Source organism: Lacerta agilis, chromosome 3 (genome assembly GCF_009819535.1).
Source record: "Lacerta agilis isolate rLacAgi1 chromosome 3, rLacAgi1.pri, whole genome shotgun sequence".
Classification (NCBI taxonomy): domain Eukaryota; kingdom Metazoa; phylum Chordata; class Lepidosauria; order Squamata; family Lacertidae; genus Lacerta; species Lacerta agilis.
The window spans coordinates 100,632,662-100,647,361 of NC_046314.1; the positions used below are offsets into that span (position 1 = coordinate 100,632,662).

Sequence of the window (14,700 nt, forward strand, 5' to 3'; positions counted from 1 at the left end):
ATAAGCTTGTCTTTATGGCTCCCGTCCTTTTCCTAGAATTCAGATGCAGATCTGAGGCCTCTCCCAGGACTACAAATCCCACAGTTCCTTGAATGACAGTCATAGCAGTCATACTGTTGCATGCCCTTGGTTTCCCTCTGCTGGACAAACTGGCAAAGGGATGACAGCACTTCTGTGAACAAATCTGTGAACAAATTCCATCGCCTTAATAAGGTATATACTTTTTAAAAAGACAGCCACCAACCTTCCAGTGGCGAGTTGACATCCATGGGCAATCTTGACAAAAGAGCTACCAAAGAATTGCCTCTGACCACTGAGTCCCCGATCCCTACTGGGTAAAGGAATGACGGGGTCACACCTCCCAGATAAAGTATAGCACCAGGAATCTTCTTCTCCTGAAGTCAGCTTACGAAATTTAGCTCAGCAAGCATCTGCCCTAATAGATAAGTGAGCAGGCCAGGCTCCCTTTGCTCTTCATACACCCTTGCCTGTTGGTTGTAGAGGTAAAAGATAACTGGGACAAGGGAGGGGCCCTTGACCTATCACCCAATTAATTCCTCAGCTCAGGCCTTCCATTTCATGCAGGCCAGGGATGAAAAACCTGTGGCCCTCCATATGTTGTTGGACTCCAGCTCCCATCAGCCTCAGCCAGCATGGCCAGTGGTTGGGGATGAGGGGAGTTGGAGTTCAGCAACATCTGGAGGGCCTCTGGTTTCCCACCTCATCCCAAAGCTGTTGCCACATGGCTAGGCTCCTTTCACTTTTTCAAGGCTTTTAGCAGGATGTTATTGGCTGGTTGCTTTGTGCTGCTGCCCAACATCCCAAAAAGCTGGGCCTTGAGAGGTAAGCCGCTATAGAGAATGCCCTTTCCCTAATCCCACTGGCGAATGAAATCGTCTCCCACGTGGGAGAGCATGGTGAGAAGGATGCTGCGAAACTGACCTCCCCAAATGATACTGTTTGTCAAGATACTGTTTTGTCAGCAAGCACCAACCCCGAAAACCAGCTACTGTCACACGGACCGAGCAGTAAGCACTGTATTTAAGGTCTCACAACTGTGCTTCAGAAGCAAGCAGATACCGCCAGTATAGGGCATTTTGGGGATAAGAAGACTATTAAAAAATAATAATCTGTGGCCGCCTGCATGTCCAGCACGGAGAGCAAGTCCCAGAGCAAGAGGCAGTGACCGATTCATAGATTCCTTGCGTTTGGATTCGGAGGAAACCCTGCACGCTGGAACCACGCGATGGCTACAGATCATACTTTGGAGCTAAGAGGTTGTTTTGTCTTTACCATTTCTGCCAAGAAAGAGACCATTTAATGGGTCCCTGGGAAGCTTTTACAGCCGCCTTTGCCCGCAATACAACTTCCCGGTGGACAAGTAACTTACAGGTGTACCGCTTGAACAAATCAGGACTAAGGTCCCTCCACTTCACAAGACACTGGAGCAGCTGCATGCTTGTAGGGGGGAGCTACCCCTGCCTTAACATGCTCATCGTTTTCACCAGCAACAAGCTCCTCAGGCCTGCCAACAGAGAGGCCCTATATAAGCCAGAAGCAACACGCAGCTCCTCTCCTTCTGGGTAGCAGTTATAGTCACACATTCCCCTTGCTTGACATTGCAGGCAAGGCAGCCAACCGAGGAGTCTGGTTGTGACTTTTGTTCCATCAGTGCTCGGGGTCAAATCACTACGGGAGAGTGGACAGGCAGCACGGCCGGAGCTGCCCCGAAGACGGCCCAGGGACGGCAGGGTGGGGTGGTGAAGGGCAGGGCAGTAGGGCGGTGAGGGAGGCAGGGGCATTGGGTTGACCTGACCATTTAGAAGTTCACACCAAGACTCTTCTTCCAAGTGAGGCGCAGCCCTTTCAGCTCTCCTTCTGATTTTGGCCGGTGCGTTATTAAAAAGCCGCCTCCCCCTACCCAAGTGTCAGGGCTCCGCGAAGGAGACGGTGGTATTGCTAACCAAGAAATGGGGGTGCGGGAGGAAAAGACGGCGTGAGAGGAAGGAGAGTCAGGCACAGGGGCAGGCTGCCCAAGTCGCTGCTTGGTGGCTGGGCAATAGCAAGCAAGCATGAGCTGGCCGGGGAGGCCCCAGCCAGGTTAAAGAGCTGGATTGAGACAGCAGGAGCTTGTGGGCAAGTGAAGCACTGAAGTCGAGCTAGCTGCTATATGCTTGTATTTCCGACACGGTGTAAGGCTGTGCTGCGGCGTCTTGAGTGTATAGCATACGCAGAGGTTTCTCCAGCCTGGCGAGATGGTAGGTCGGTTGGTCAAAAATGGTTTGGCAGCAGCAGATCATTATCTAGCAGTAGCCTTGCCTTCCTGGGATACTTGCCTTCCTTTGGTTCCTGGAATTTGAGTTTGGGCTTTCCCTCTCGGTCCTTTCCGGGTTGCACTGGGGGACGCCGGGGCGTCTCCCAGCAGCCCACCTGCCTGAGCTCTGGAGGGAGCCCTGGAAGAAGGTTGCACCCACGGAGGGAACGTGGTACCTGACCTGTGTTGGCGGGAGGGCGATGAGCTTTCTTTTCTGGACAGTGATTGGCTCTTGGGGGAAGCACTGAGGTTTCGTGGGGGGAGGCTGGGACTCCAAGGTGGAGGGCGGGGGGTTTTCCTCGGACTGCTCCGCAAGGGAGGTACGGCGGGAGTTGGCGTTGCTTTCGCCCGGGAGTCGCCAGATGGTCTTTGCCCCTGAAGCCTGCAGGAGGAGAGCAAAGGGAAAGAGGAGGTGGGGAGAAAACAAAGAGAATTTAGTGGCCAAGATCATGCTGCTGGCTACACTGAACACGTGGCAGGAGAGGGGCAGCCAGGCAGTCCACATACACAGCCACACAACTATATAAAAAGCTCTGATTCATATATTTTGCCAGGGTTAGCACTACACTCTCAGAACAGGAGACGAAGCCTGTCCCCCTACCTGTTATGGACTGGCTGGATGAGGAGGAATGGTGGGAGGCACCCTCCCTCCAAGACAAACCCCAGAGGAGGAAGGCTCAGAGACCAGGGATTGGTGGTGGGACACCTAGGAGAGGTCAGAGGGAGAGGATCGGGAGGAAGGCCTGGGTGCTGAAGGGGCAACAGGGTTTAGTGAGCAGGAAGAGCCTGTGACAGGGAGCAGTTCAGACTCCGAGGCTGAAGCAGAGGGGGCGGGGGTTAGAGATAGAATCCAGGGAGCCTGTAAACTTACTCCTCGCAGTGAGGGAACCACCAGAAGGCCCTTGGAGCTAGATCTCAGTGTCCAGGCTGAAGTCTTACTGAGGGAAGAAGGTTGAAGGTCAGGAGAGGAGGGGGGGGGGGAGTAACTGCGTAACTGGGATAGGGGGAAATCCAGCAGGTGAAGAGATACCTTAGCATCATAATACAAATGGTTTTAAAGAGAAGAGACTGTGGGTGGACAAGAGGAGGAGCTGAGGAGCTGATTAGAGAAGTTAGCTGGCTGAAATAGTGAGCGCTTGGCTTCAGAGGGAACGGGGGCCTCTCGTACAGACTCACCTGTTGGTCACAGCTTTATCACCTGGGCTGCTACTCAGTGCTGGTGGCAGAAGAGTTGAGGGGCTCCCGGACTTCAGTTCTATCACAGGCGACTTTGCAGGCACAATGGGGCGAGGAATTCTGCTCTTTGTGCTCAAGCCTCTCTCTTCCATCTTAACCAGGGAACATTTCTCCTGACTCCCCGTCTTCCTCGGGGTGAAATCGTCTGAGTCGTGGGTGTCCTCCTCGGAGCCAGTGGCCGAGAGTGTTTCTGAAGCTCGCCGCCTCTCGTCGCTGGAGGAAGCAGAGGATGACGCACCTGAAGCTAACCTGAGCAGGCGGTTCTGCCTCCTCTCCATCACCAGGCGAGCCAAATCCTGCTGCTTCAGCCTCTTGTACAGCCGCTCTTTGCCGGAGTGCGAGGCCGAAAGGTCTGAGCCAGTGTCCTCTTCGGACAGCAAAACGGGGATCCGGCTTCTGTACCTGATGCTGAGGGGCTTTCTGGGGCTCTCTTTTGGAACATCTGGAGGGAGTTCCATTTTCTTAAAGGATTCCATTGCAAGAGTGTTATTTTCAAAGCCAGGCTCTTCTGAATCCATCTTATCGGCTTCTTCTAAATCTGATTCAGGGGCAACCTTGCCTTTATGTTCCAGGTCGTCCTCTTCCATTTTACTAACACCATTGAGAAGCACAGCCTGCTCCCCTACAATTTCAGAGGTGGTTTCAATGTGATTCACCGAGAGAGCACAGCTTTCCATCTCTCCCCCTTCCAGAGCTGAGTTCACGCTCCCGTTTTCTACAAGTGCCTGATTTTCCTCTATCTCTTCCTCGATGATGATCTCTTCATACTGCCCTGGAGTAGGGTATTCCTCATGCCTCATCACCTGACCACCGGAAGACATGATGTTCAGATGGGTCTTTTCCGCAATGTGAACAAATGTGCGCTCAATTTTGGTGAAAGGGGACGAGGTGGTGGCCACAGTAACAGGAGGCTTTGGTTCTGACTTAAGGATGGAGGACAAGGTCCCTGGTTCCGATACATCAAGCTGGCTTCCCATTGGCTGCGGTTTCTCACTCTGTGGAGTCAACGCAGCGAGAGTGCCAAGATCGGCATCAGGAGCCAAGTCTGCGTTCACAGGAGACTTCTTGATGTCACCGGGCGAAAAGAGAACCAATGTTTTGGAGCCTTCTTCAAGTTCCAAGTCTCCTTCTGCTGCTGAGGCTCGGCCCTTGGACTCCTTTTGGTCATCAGCCAAGAGGGTGGATGGGGCACCTTCCTGACTGTGCTCAGTACTTTTCTGGCTCACATCACTGCTTGAGTTGCTTTGCAGATCAAGCTCTTCTCCTAAGTCACCAGCTTCATCGTCATCTTCTTCTTCTTCTTCCTCCTCCTCCTCTTCTTCTTCCTCCTCTTCCTCCTCCTCCTCCTTCTCATATCTGTCATTTGCCATTTCTAGATGGGCCGCCGGTGGTTTGCAAGGGGCAGTTAAGACAACATTTGAGAAATCCACCTTCTTTATACGCTGGAGAATTCTGGACCTTTCCCTGTTTTCTGACACATCCCTTTTAAAGTCTTGATAAGGCAAACTTAAAGGCACCACCTTGGGGAGACCATTCATTTCAAAAGGCTTCAGTGTGAACACCTGGAGCAAGACAAGGAAGAAGAAGAAAACAGTTATCCAGAGAACACTAAATGGAAAATGTATTTGGGGCATCTGCACCAGACATTCAAAGTAAATTTAAAGCACATGGCTTCCACCAAACAATCTTGTGGTTCACACCCGGCAGAGCTACAATTCCCAGCACCCACAACAAGCGACAGTTCCCAGAATTATTTTGGGGGAAGTCATGTGCTTTAACTGTATCATTATGGACTTAGGCCGTGTCTGATTCATGAAAAATTGGTTAGAACTGGAGAAGGCTCAAACAGAACCTAAAAATACTTAAAGTTGTCTTTGAGGATAGTTTGTGGACAAAGACATTACATTACCGCATGGTATTAAATTCGGTCCTTAGGGCCCGAGAGTGTCTTCTGGGATGTCTGATCAACAGTTCGTGGAATTCCCCCTTCATTCTTTTTCAGTGCTTCATCGTTAATATCCAGGCATGATACTAGTAGGAAAGGAATGGAAGGAAAGGCCACTGCTTCCCACTCATCTCAGGTCACTGCTGCTAAGGACAAGCAAGAGGCAGGGCCTCCCCTACACCTCCTGCTAGTGTGATGTCTGATGAACACTCTTAACAGGTAACAATGCAGAAGCTCATCATACAGTTAATGCATCAGCCAGTCTCATGGGCCACCAAGCAATCAAACTGGAGGAGGTACAACATCAACACCAGCCATATCACTTTGAAAGAAGAGGATATAAAATAGTAAACTGAAACACATCCGATGGCTCACAGCCATTCACAATTGCATGGAAAGGGGGTAGCACTGAAGTAAATCACAAGAAGGAATATAGAATAATTTGGGATATTCCTCCCAGAGATGAAATATCCAGGGATAACATATGCAAGATCAATGTGAAGTGGAAATACGTTTGTGGGTTGTTTTTTTGAAAGAGAGAGAGACAATGGGAACCAGTGGAAAGATTTAGTGAGAGCAAGAACAGTCAAAAGCGTTGCACCAAGATGCATAAGAAACGGCATTCTCATTTGCATGATGATATGGATTACTTAAAATTTGGAGGATTTAAGTGTGTGGCTCTTGCTCCACACCATCTATAGGTGTTGCTATAAGTGTGTGTGTGTGTGTGTGTGTGTGTGTGTGTGTGTGTCTAGATATTTGATATATCTGATCTGTATACCTGAAGGAGCGTCTACACCCGTTTCCTGCTTGGCAGGGGGTTGGACTGGATGGCCCTTGTGGTCTCTTCCAACTCTATGATTCTATGATTCTATCTTTCAGCCTGGACCCTGAGGTCCAGCTCCAAGGGCCTTCTGGCAGTTCCCACATTGTGAGAAGTGAAGTTACAGGGAACCAGGCTGAGGGCCTTCTCAGCAGTGGCGCCCTCCCTGTGGAACACCCTCCCATCAGATATCAAGGAGATAATAAATTTATGACTTTTAGAAGAAATCTGAAGACAACCCTGTATAGGGAAGTTTTTAATGTTTGATGTTTTATGATGTTGTTATATCTGTTGGATGCCACCCAGAGTGGTTGAGGCAACCCAGTCAGATGGGCAAGGGTACAAATAAATTTTTTTTTGGTTAGCATTATTATTATTATAATATCCACAGTGGTACCTTGGTTCTCGAATGGCTTGGCTCCTGAACAAATCAGCTCCCAAATGCCACAAACCTGGAAGTAAGTGTTCCAGTCTGCGAACTTTTATTGGAAGCCAAACGTTCAACGCAGCTTCTGCGGCTTCCGATTGAGTGCAGGAAGCTCCTGAAGCCAATTGGAAGCTGCGCCTTGGTTTTCAAACAGTTCCGGGAGTGAAACAGACTCCCGGAATGGATTAAGTTCGATAACCAAGGTACCACTGTATAGAACTTGATATGCTTAATTTGGCTTTTTTCTTCCATCCGCAATGTGCTGCCCTTCAGGAGAGGAAGACAGAAAGAAGCAGGGACCAATCCCATTTTTTCCCTTTGAAAACATTAAAACAAGATTAAATAATAATGGATCCACAGCTGGACCACCTTACTCGCGGGCAAAAAAAAGTTTTGGGAGGGCCGTTTTGTCAAATATTTTCCAGGGGTGCCTGGGATTCTCTAACAATTTGGAGGGAGCCTGGGATTTATTCATTTATAATTATCAGAAAATTCTTAGGGTGGTGTGTTGATGCTAGATTTCCTAGCCATACTGCATGGCCCACCTGCGCCTGAGATTCCGTCAAGGATGTGAACTGCAGGGAGAGTGAAATGCCATTGTGCACTGTTACCATGGAGTCCCACAAAAAGCGTCGGGGAATAGAAATAAGAAAGCAGGGGCGGGATGAGAGAAAGAAAAAAAGAGGCTGAGGGAAGGTGGTGTTGCAGAGAGGAGCGGGTGCCGTGAGAACAAGAGGGAGCATTAGCGGAGATAAGACTCCAGGAGTTGAAGTTTCAACCAGGGTGGGGAGGCTGTGGTTGAGGCACTCGTTGCCTTCTTGCTCCCCCAGGACTGCTGGCCAGAAGAAAGAAGGACAAGTAATTCCAGGTGGTGTATCTACATGACAGATCATAATCTTCCTGTCCCAGGAAATTAGTAATACTAGATGCTTAGGTCTCTGCCATGGGTGTCTACTTTGCACTGCTTCTAAATTTACCTGCTGTTATTTATTTATTTTGTGGTCCTCACTCTGCACTCAGCACTCACCTGTGGCTCCTAGAAGCTGTCAGTGTGTGACAGCCGCCACATCCCAGAAATGGCTTCGACAGGCCGGCTAAACCAGGTGAAGGTAAACTGATGGATCTTAAAACTTTGGCGAGTTAGAGACTTCCCAGCAGGCAAAGACAGGCCCTGGAGGATTGAGTGGACGACACCAACAGTGGGCCCAGTCAAGAAGGGCACCACATTCTATTCTAGGCCCTTGTGTCCCTCCAAATGGCTCACGGAGGCAGCAGCTGTGCCAAAAAGCTGGAAAACTACAATGGAATAACCAGGCAGCAGTGAGCAAGAGGAGTTTTAAAGGTGTAGGGAGTGGGTGAGGTTGTCTTACCATGACACCCCCTTCTCAGATAAAGCCAGTTTGGGAACCTCTGTCCTAGACTGTACACAGCACAGCCGCCAAAACCTTTAAACCCAGCATGACAACAGCTGTAACAAGCAGAACAGAGCTCTGTCGCTGGAGGTTCACGTAGGCTCAGTGGCTAGGAGTGCCTTTTATTAGCTGCGAATGGTTTGACAGCTACGGCCATTCGTGGACCGGGAAAGCCTTGCCATGGTAGTTAATGCATTGCTTACTTCAGGACTGGGTTACTGCAATGTGCTCTGGGTGGGACTTCCCTTGTGCTTGATCCAGAAGCTGCAGTTAGTGCAGAATGCTGCCACATGATTGCTGACAGGAGTGAGGCCTTGCCAGCACATAACATCTGTGCTGAGAGCAGGGGCGTAGCAAGGGGTGGCGAGGGGGGCGGTCCGCCCCGGGTTCCATAATGGAGGGGGTGACAAATTATCAAGAATATTATTTTTTGGGGGGGAATTTTTTTTTTTGAAAATGCCTGCTCCGAAGGTCTTATCTTACTATACTAGGGATTATATAGCTATATATGAAATTTCATGCATATCGGTTAATATCTTGACCCTCCTCCACCAAAATAGCTGTTCACTTGGCTGTTTTCCTATGTCATGAAGGCTGAAATTTCAGTTCAGAGAACACTTACTGTTCCCAACCCTAACCCTGTGGAAAGCCATCTAATTAGGCTTTAATTTGATTTTGAGATATTTTTAGGAGGTAATTTAATTATTGTTTGATTTTATACCAATGTTATGTATCTGATGTTAGCCACCCTGAGCCCGACTTTGGCTGGGGAGGGTGGGATATAAATAAAAGGGTTTTTTATTATTACTTGTTATTATTCCTTTGTAAGAAAATATGAAATAACGTAAAACAATTTTTGCGGGGGGGGGGGGGGGGTTGGAATCAATGCGGGGGGTTGACAAGAAATTTCTGCACTGGGTACCACCTGACCTTCCCATGCCGGGGGGGGGGGTTGACAAAAACATTTTTGCCCCCGGGTACCAATTTACTTTCCTACGCCCCTGGCTGAGAGATATGCACAGGTTGCTTGGGACCAGTTTACCTATGAGATTGCCTTATCGCATTCAATCGCTTTGATCGGCAGAATCGGTACTACTACAGGTGCCGCGTAATACCTGTTCCTCATTTGTAAGAACATAATCATATTGTGTGGCAGCTTCTACACTTTGGAACTCCCTGCTTATTGATACCAAGCAGGTGCCTTCAGTGTAGGCTTTTTCGTGCCTGCAAAAAAAAAAAACTGTTTACACAAGCTTACCCAGATGCTGATTGGGTTGTTGTTTATTGGGTTGTTTTTTGTTTTTATCACGCATTTTGTGTTTTTATACTGTGATTTAATGTTGTACCCCCTGAGACCTGTGGGTATAGGTGGTATACAAATTTAATAATAATAATAATAATAATAATAATAATAATAATAATAATAATAGAAAGGGGATGTGAATTGTAACCTGTTTCAGTATTCTAACTTCTTCTATGTTTTAAACAATGCTTGTGTTTTTTTTTCCTTGATAATTTCTTTGTTTTATCTTTTCGTACAAAGCTTTGAAGGCCCCCCCTTGCAATCAAGTGGTGTGTAAATTTTATGAAATAAATAAAGTAGTTAAACTATGGAACTCGCCCCCCATAGGGGCTGTGATGCCCACCAACCTAGATGTCCCGAAAAGAGTATCAGACAAATTCATTGACAGCTACTAGTTACGATGGTGATGTTCTGCTTCCACAGTTGGAGGCAGTCATGTTTCTGAACACCAGTTGCTGCAAACTTTAGGAGGCAGAGGGATGCCCTTGTGCTCGAATCCTGCTTGTGGGTTTCCCACAGGCACCTGGCTGGCCACTGTGAGAACAGGATGCTGGGCTAGATGGGCCATTGGCCTGATCCAGCAGGCTCTTCTTATGTTCTTAACCTCAAGACCACTGAAGTCAGTTTTTATAGCCTTTCTAGCAAGAAGAACCAAATGTGGCCTGACAGCCCTCTCTATCCAGCCTTCGGGGATTTCTCCCAGCCATGTTTAAGACTGGACCTTCTTTGCCCTATAATAGCTTAGGTGCTTTTACCTGGCTGGAATGCGGCCTTGAGCTGTAAGAATGACTCTTTTGCAGCTGGAATGTATAATGTAACACAGTTAAGAGTCGCATCCATCGCTCTTCCCGCTTTTTCCAGTGGCGGATCTTGGGGTCTCAAATTTCAGTGTGATGCCAAAAATCTGCCACTGCCCTGCCTCTCGTGCTCCACTCTAAATCATAGTTGTGTCGTCCCATGCAGCACCCCGAGGCTCCGCACCAAGTGCAACCAAAACAGTCGCGCTCCTCTAAATCCGCCTCTGCTTTTGCCTCTGGGTCCGCCCATCATTAGCATGCAGAAAGGTTGCTCACAAGGGAATGAAACCCTTAGCATGAAAAAAGTGCTCCGCCAATTATCTAGAATCAGAGTAAGCTGCTTTTATGGGGGTCAGCTGTTTTGCCGATCGAGCCCAGAATTGTCTATTTTGAGTTGCAGCAGCTGTCCAGTCTCAGATAGATGAGACAATGAGCAGGGGGATTCATTAGTGGAACTGCTGAAGGAATGACCAGTCAAAAGAGAGCAATGTCTCCTGCACTTGTGGTGTGCCTCTTGCACTTCTGGGAGTATATTTATCCAGCAAGGGTGATCTCTTGCCCCACCACACCACACCCCACATAGCACAGCGCTTGCAATTTGCCCAACCCTATGGGTCAAACCCCTTTATTCCCCAGGCCAATTCTATAAGCCACTCCAGAACACTGGATTTTACTTTGTGTGCCAATAGTTCCAAGGAATAATAATAATAATAATAATAATAATAATAATAATAATAATAATAATATACCCCAGCCACTCTGGGTGGCTTCCAACAGAATATTAAAATACAATATTCTATTAAACATTAAAAGCTTCCCTAAACAGGGCTGCCTTCAGATGTCTTCTAAAATCTGGCAGTTGTTTTTCTCTTTGACATCTGGTGGGAGGGTGTTGGTGTAGGTGCAGATGAGTGTCTTGGGAGAAACTATACCCCATGTTGTCAACTTTGCCATATGAGTTGTGCCCTCAGCTGAAGTGAGTGACATCACCAGTCAACCTGAGGCAGCAGGTACACTAAATCTTGCTATCACCATCGGTCTCAACATGCTGGCATGCTCAGAGATTGCCGCAATCTTCTCCACAGTACAGTAGGGGCTACCACTGGAGTTCTCCTTTTCGAACACACAGGGAGAATAAATTTTCAGCCACTGCACAGAACTCTCCTCGGTTCCTAGAATAGGAATGGGGAAGCTGTTTTCTCCTCCATCTCTGCTATGAGGAAGATCAAGTTGTTGACTATATCCCAGCTGGGGTGGGAGACAAACCATTTTCCATGCTCCTCCCTGTCCAACGGATCACTAGGGAGGCCTGGGAGGGAAAGGAAAGGGTGGGATGTGTGTGTGTAATAGAATCGCAATACAAAGTCCAGAGGAACTCCAGAGAAACTCTATTCTGCTGTCCAGACAGCAGGGCTCATCAAGCATAGCAGGGGATTTCCTACCCACAGTTGAAGTCAGAGGTTAACTCTGTCTTCCCTCAAGAGGTGGTGATATCCCAAAGACTTTGCCCTGGTTACGTATTGGGGGAAAACAAACAAAAAAACAAATGTGCATATATACTGGCACTGCCCAATGGCAGAGTTCTTGCATATGGAACAACAAAAGTGGTTTTTTCCCCCCCAGTGAAGGTCAAACTCAAAGAAAAACAACCATCACGAAGTTCTGCCTTTGATTCTTTAATAAGGTTTTGGTAGTATACAAGCTTTTTTCCGATTGTCTGGATACATGGATTTAAAAAAGGCACAAAATCCATTGCACAGCTTCGGTTTAGTTTTTTGTTTCTTTTCCTTTTTTTAAGATGAAGTTGCTTGTTAACTGTGATTTCAAGTGTAGGATCTTACAGTACTCTGCAGCATTTACAGCGTGTTCTACATTACCAGTAATTCAGTGCATGCTTTTATACATGAGACAGAATTAAAATTCTCTCTCGCCTTTAGCCTCTCTATATACACAAATAATACAGTGCTTTTATTGTGAAAAAAGCTTCAATATTTTTTATTCTTCTTGCATGCTTGGTGCGCCCGGGAGAATAGTGCAAGCATATTATACAATGTTATTGCAGTACAAAAGGGTGAAGGGGAGGGGGTGGGGATTTGGGAGTGTTACCTTAGGATCTTGCGGGGAATACACGCAAAGAATAAAAAAGGCTCAGGGAAAACAAAACTTTTGAACCCCTCCAGGCAGCTTGGTCCTTCCAGGCTAATTCCTGCTCTCCCTCAGTTAAAGGTAAAGCATGCCACTCTCCCAGGGAGAAGGGCCTCCATGCCTTCCTCAGCTTTGATGCCATGACAAGTGCTCCTGCTTAATATGTCCTTCTGCAGTGACTCCAAGACAATCGAGTACCTGAGGTTTTCAAGGGGCTTTCTAAACATTAAGAATCAGCTGCCCATGCAAAACAAACAAACAAACAAAATAAAATGCTCAAGAAATCCAAACTAACATTTTGGAAAAAAAACAATTCAGGATGCACCTGTGCTCTAAGACAAGAGGCAAAGGTAATGTAGTCGGCTGTAGGATCACACTCTCTCTTTTCAGAGTGATTTCCCCTATTCTGTTTAGGGTATACACTGACATAAACTCCAGTGCTGGGGATTTTCCTCTAAGGACGAAGAGCGCGATCCCACAGGCTGTTCCTGATCTCTCAAATATTGCTCAAAAGATTGGCTCCTTTGTGTGTCTGGCCCTTTAAAGAGATGAAGAGTGCACTTCAATGCACGCTGACTTGGGAGTGAGTCAAAGTGAATTTAACGGCACTCACATCCGACTAAACTTAGGTGTACACGTTGCATAAACAGAACAGAAACAAAATAAATCCAACTCTGCATCCTTTTATTAAAAGCTCACTACCAACTGAACAGCAGCAGCAAGCCTGCAGTTTTAGGAGATAAGGCAAAGCAAGGATATGCTGGTCCCTGAGGATTTTTATTATTAATTATTACAACTGCGCATCTGGAAGCTGGAAGGCCTGAGAAAAAAGAAAACAAGCATCCGAAACTGGAAGAGGCCTTAGCCCTGAGAAATGCAGCTGGCAAACCAACAATTAAGAATCCAGCTTTCTCTAGAATAGATTTGTTTTTAAGTCAGGGCCTTAGCATATCCTGGAAGCAGCATAATCCTTTGCCAGCAGAATAGGATGTTTAGATGAGACTTGGGTTTTGAACCTCCTGGGAACCATGGACCTTGTGTGATTCCTGCCTTTAGAAATATAAAAGGCACAGCGTCTTTCAGAAGAAACTGCATTGGAGCTACAGTAATTCCCTTCCCACAACCTCAGCGGTCTACACTTTAGTGCTACAGCAGATGCATGACTTTCTAATACTTTGCTATCAGATGCTAGTTATCCCTTCACTGGCTTTTGTAGGCCGAGGGCAGGTCTAGATGGTGCCTCCCTGTCCTGGTTCAGCACTGCAAGTGCTGTTAAACCAAGAAGGCAGGATGTGAACCCACCAGAAGGCACCTACTTCCCCATTACGCCCTGCTGAAGACACCCACTGCTCTGCAGATTACACAAGCCTGTGCTGGCTATCCCTTTCACACCATATAACCCAATGAAGCACTAGCAAAGGCTACAATGTGGATTGCATGGATCAGAAGTGCTGAAACTAAGCCCAGCTGGGTTTGCCCTTATTGGATAATACCATTCATTTGTTGCTCTGTTTTATTGGGGGGGGGGGGCAGATATGGAAGGGAGAAACTTTCATTATCAATTGTTCTTGTCTCTGCCTAACAAATAAGAGGACACAGAAAAATCATCTGGGAAATATTAATTTCTCCCCGGTGGATTGAGAATGCTGAAGGTGACCTTGACCTGCCTTTCTCAGGAAGGACCAAAGGGAAGGGGCAAGTAAGTGTCCCATGAGCATCCTTCTTATCCCATTGGTAACATGGAGCAGCTTTTGCAATGTGGGTACATTTCATGTTGGCAGATCACCTGTCTGCACTTGCAATGATGTGTTGATAAGGAAGCTCTGTGATTTCTTATAAAGAAAGATATAATTAAGCCAGGTGCACTGAGGTGGCAGGACCCAACAGAAAAACACATCATGTCATAAAAAATGGGGAAATTCCGAAGCGCAAGTTTGTATCCGAATGTTAAGTTGCATGCAAGGTGAATGCAAAATGGAGGTCAACTTTCAACCCCCAGGTTACATGGTTTAGCAGCTTGTTTTAAAAAAAGTACATTCAATAGAAGATCATTTTCTCAATGGTTTGAGTAGTACAAAGAAGGAATTTCAATACATCAAATGGAGAATTAGAAACATTTCCTATAAATGTCATCTTTGTGCTGTTTCGTGGAACTGCTGATGCAGATCTAAATGTTATAGTGACCCAGAAAGTGATTAAATGGTAAGAGTCTAACAAGGTAAGAGTCTAACAAGGAAAGGAGCTAGAACAATTGACCGATTGCTTACCTTACTAGGCAACATTACACAAAACACACAC

General features: G+C 47.0%; 1 protein-coding gene across 7 annotated transcripts in view; it reads right to left on the reverse strand.

The window, feature by feature from the left end:
- Positions 1 to 2,160: 2,160 nt before the first annotated feature.
- TTBK1 (tau tubulin kinase 1) overlaps positions 2,161 to 14,700 on the reverse strand; it is a 97,190-nt gene continuing 84,650 nt past the window's right edge. For all 7 annotated transcript variants that reach the window (XM_033144927.1, XM_033144924.1, XM_033144923.1 and 4 more), the window contains 2 exons: positions 3,491 to 5,112; positions 2,161 to 2,696 (listed from right to left, as the gene is read on the reverse strand). In XM_033144927.1, the coding sequence (XP_033000818.1) occupies positions 2,300 to 2,696; positions 3,491 to 5,112 (2,019 nt within the window). In that variant the 3' untranslated portion in view covers positions 2,161 to 2,299. The remainder of the gene's footprint in view (positions 2,697 to 3,490; positions 5,113 to 14,700) is intronic.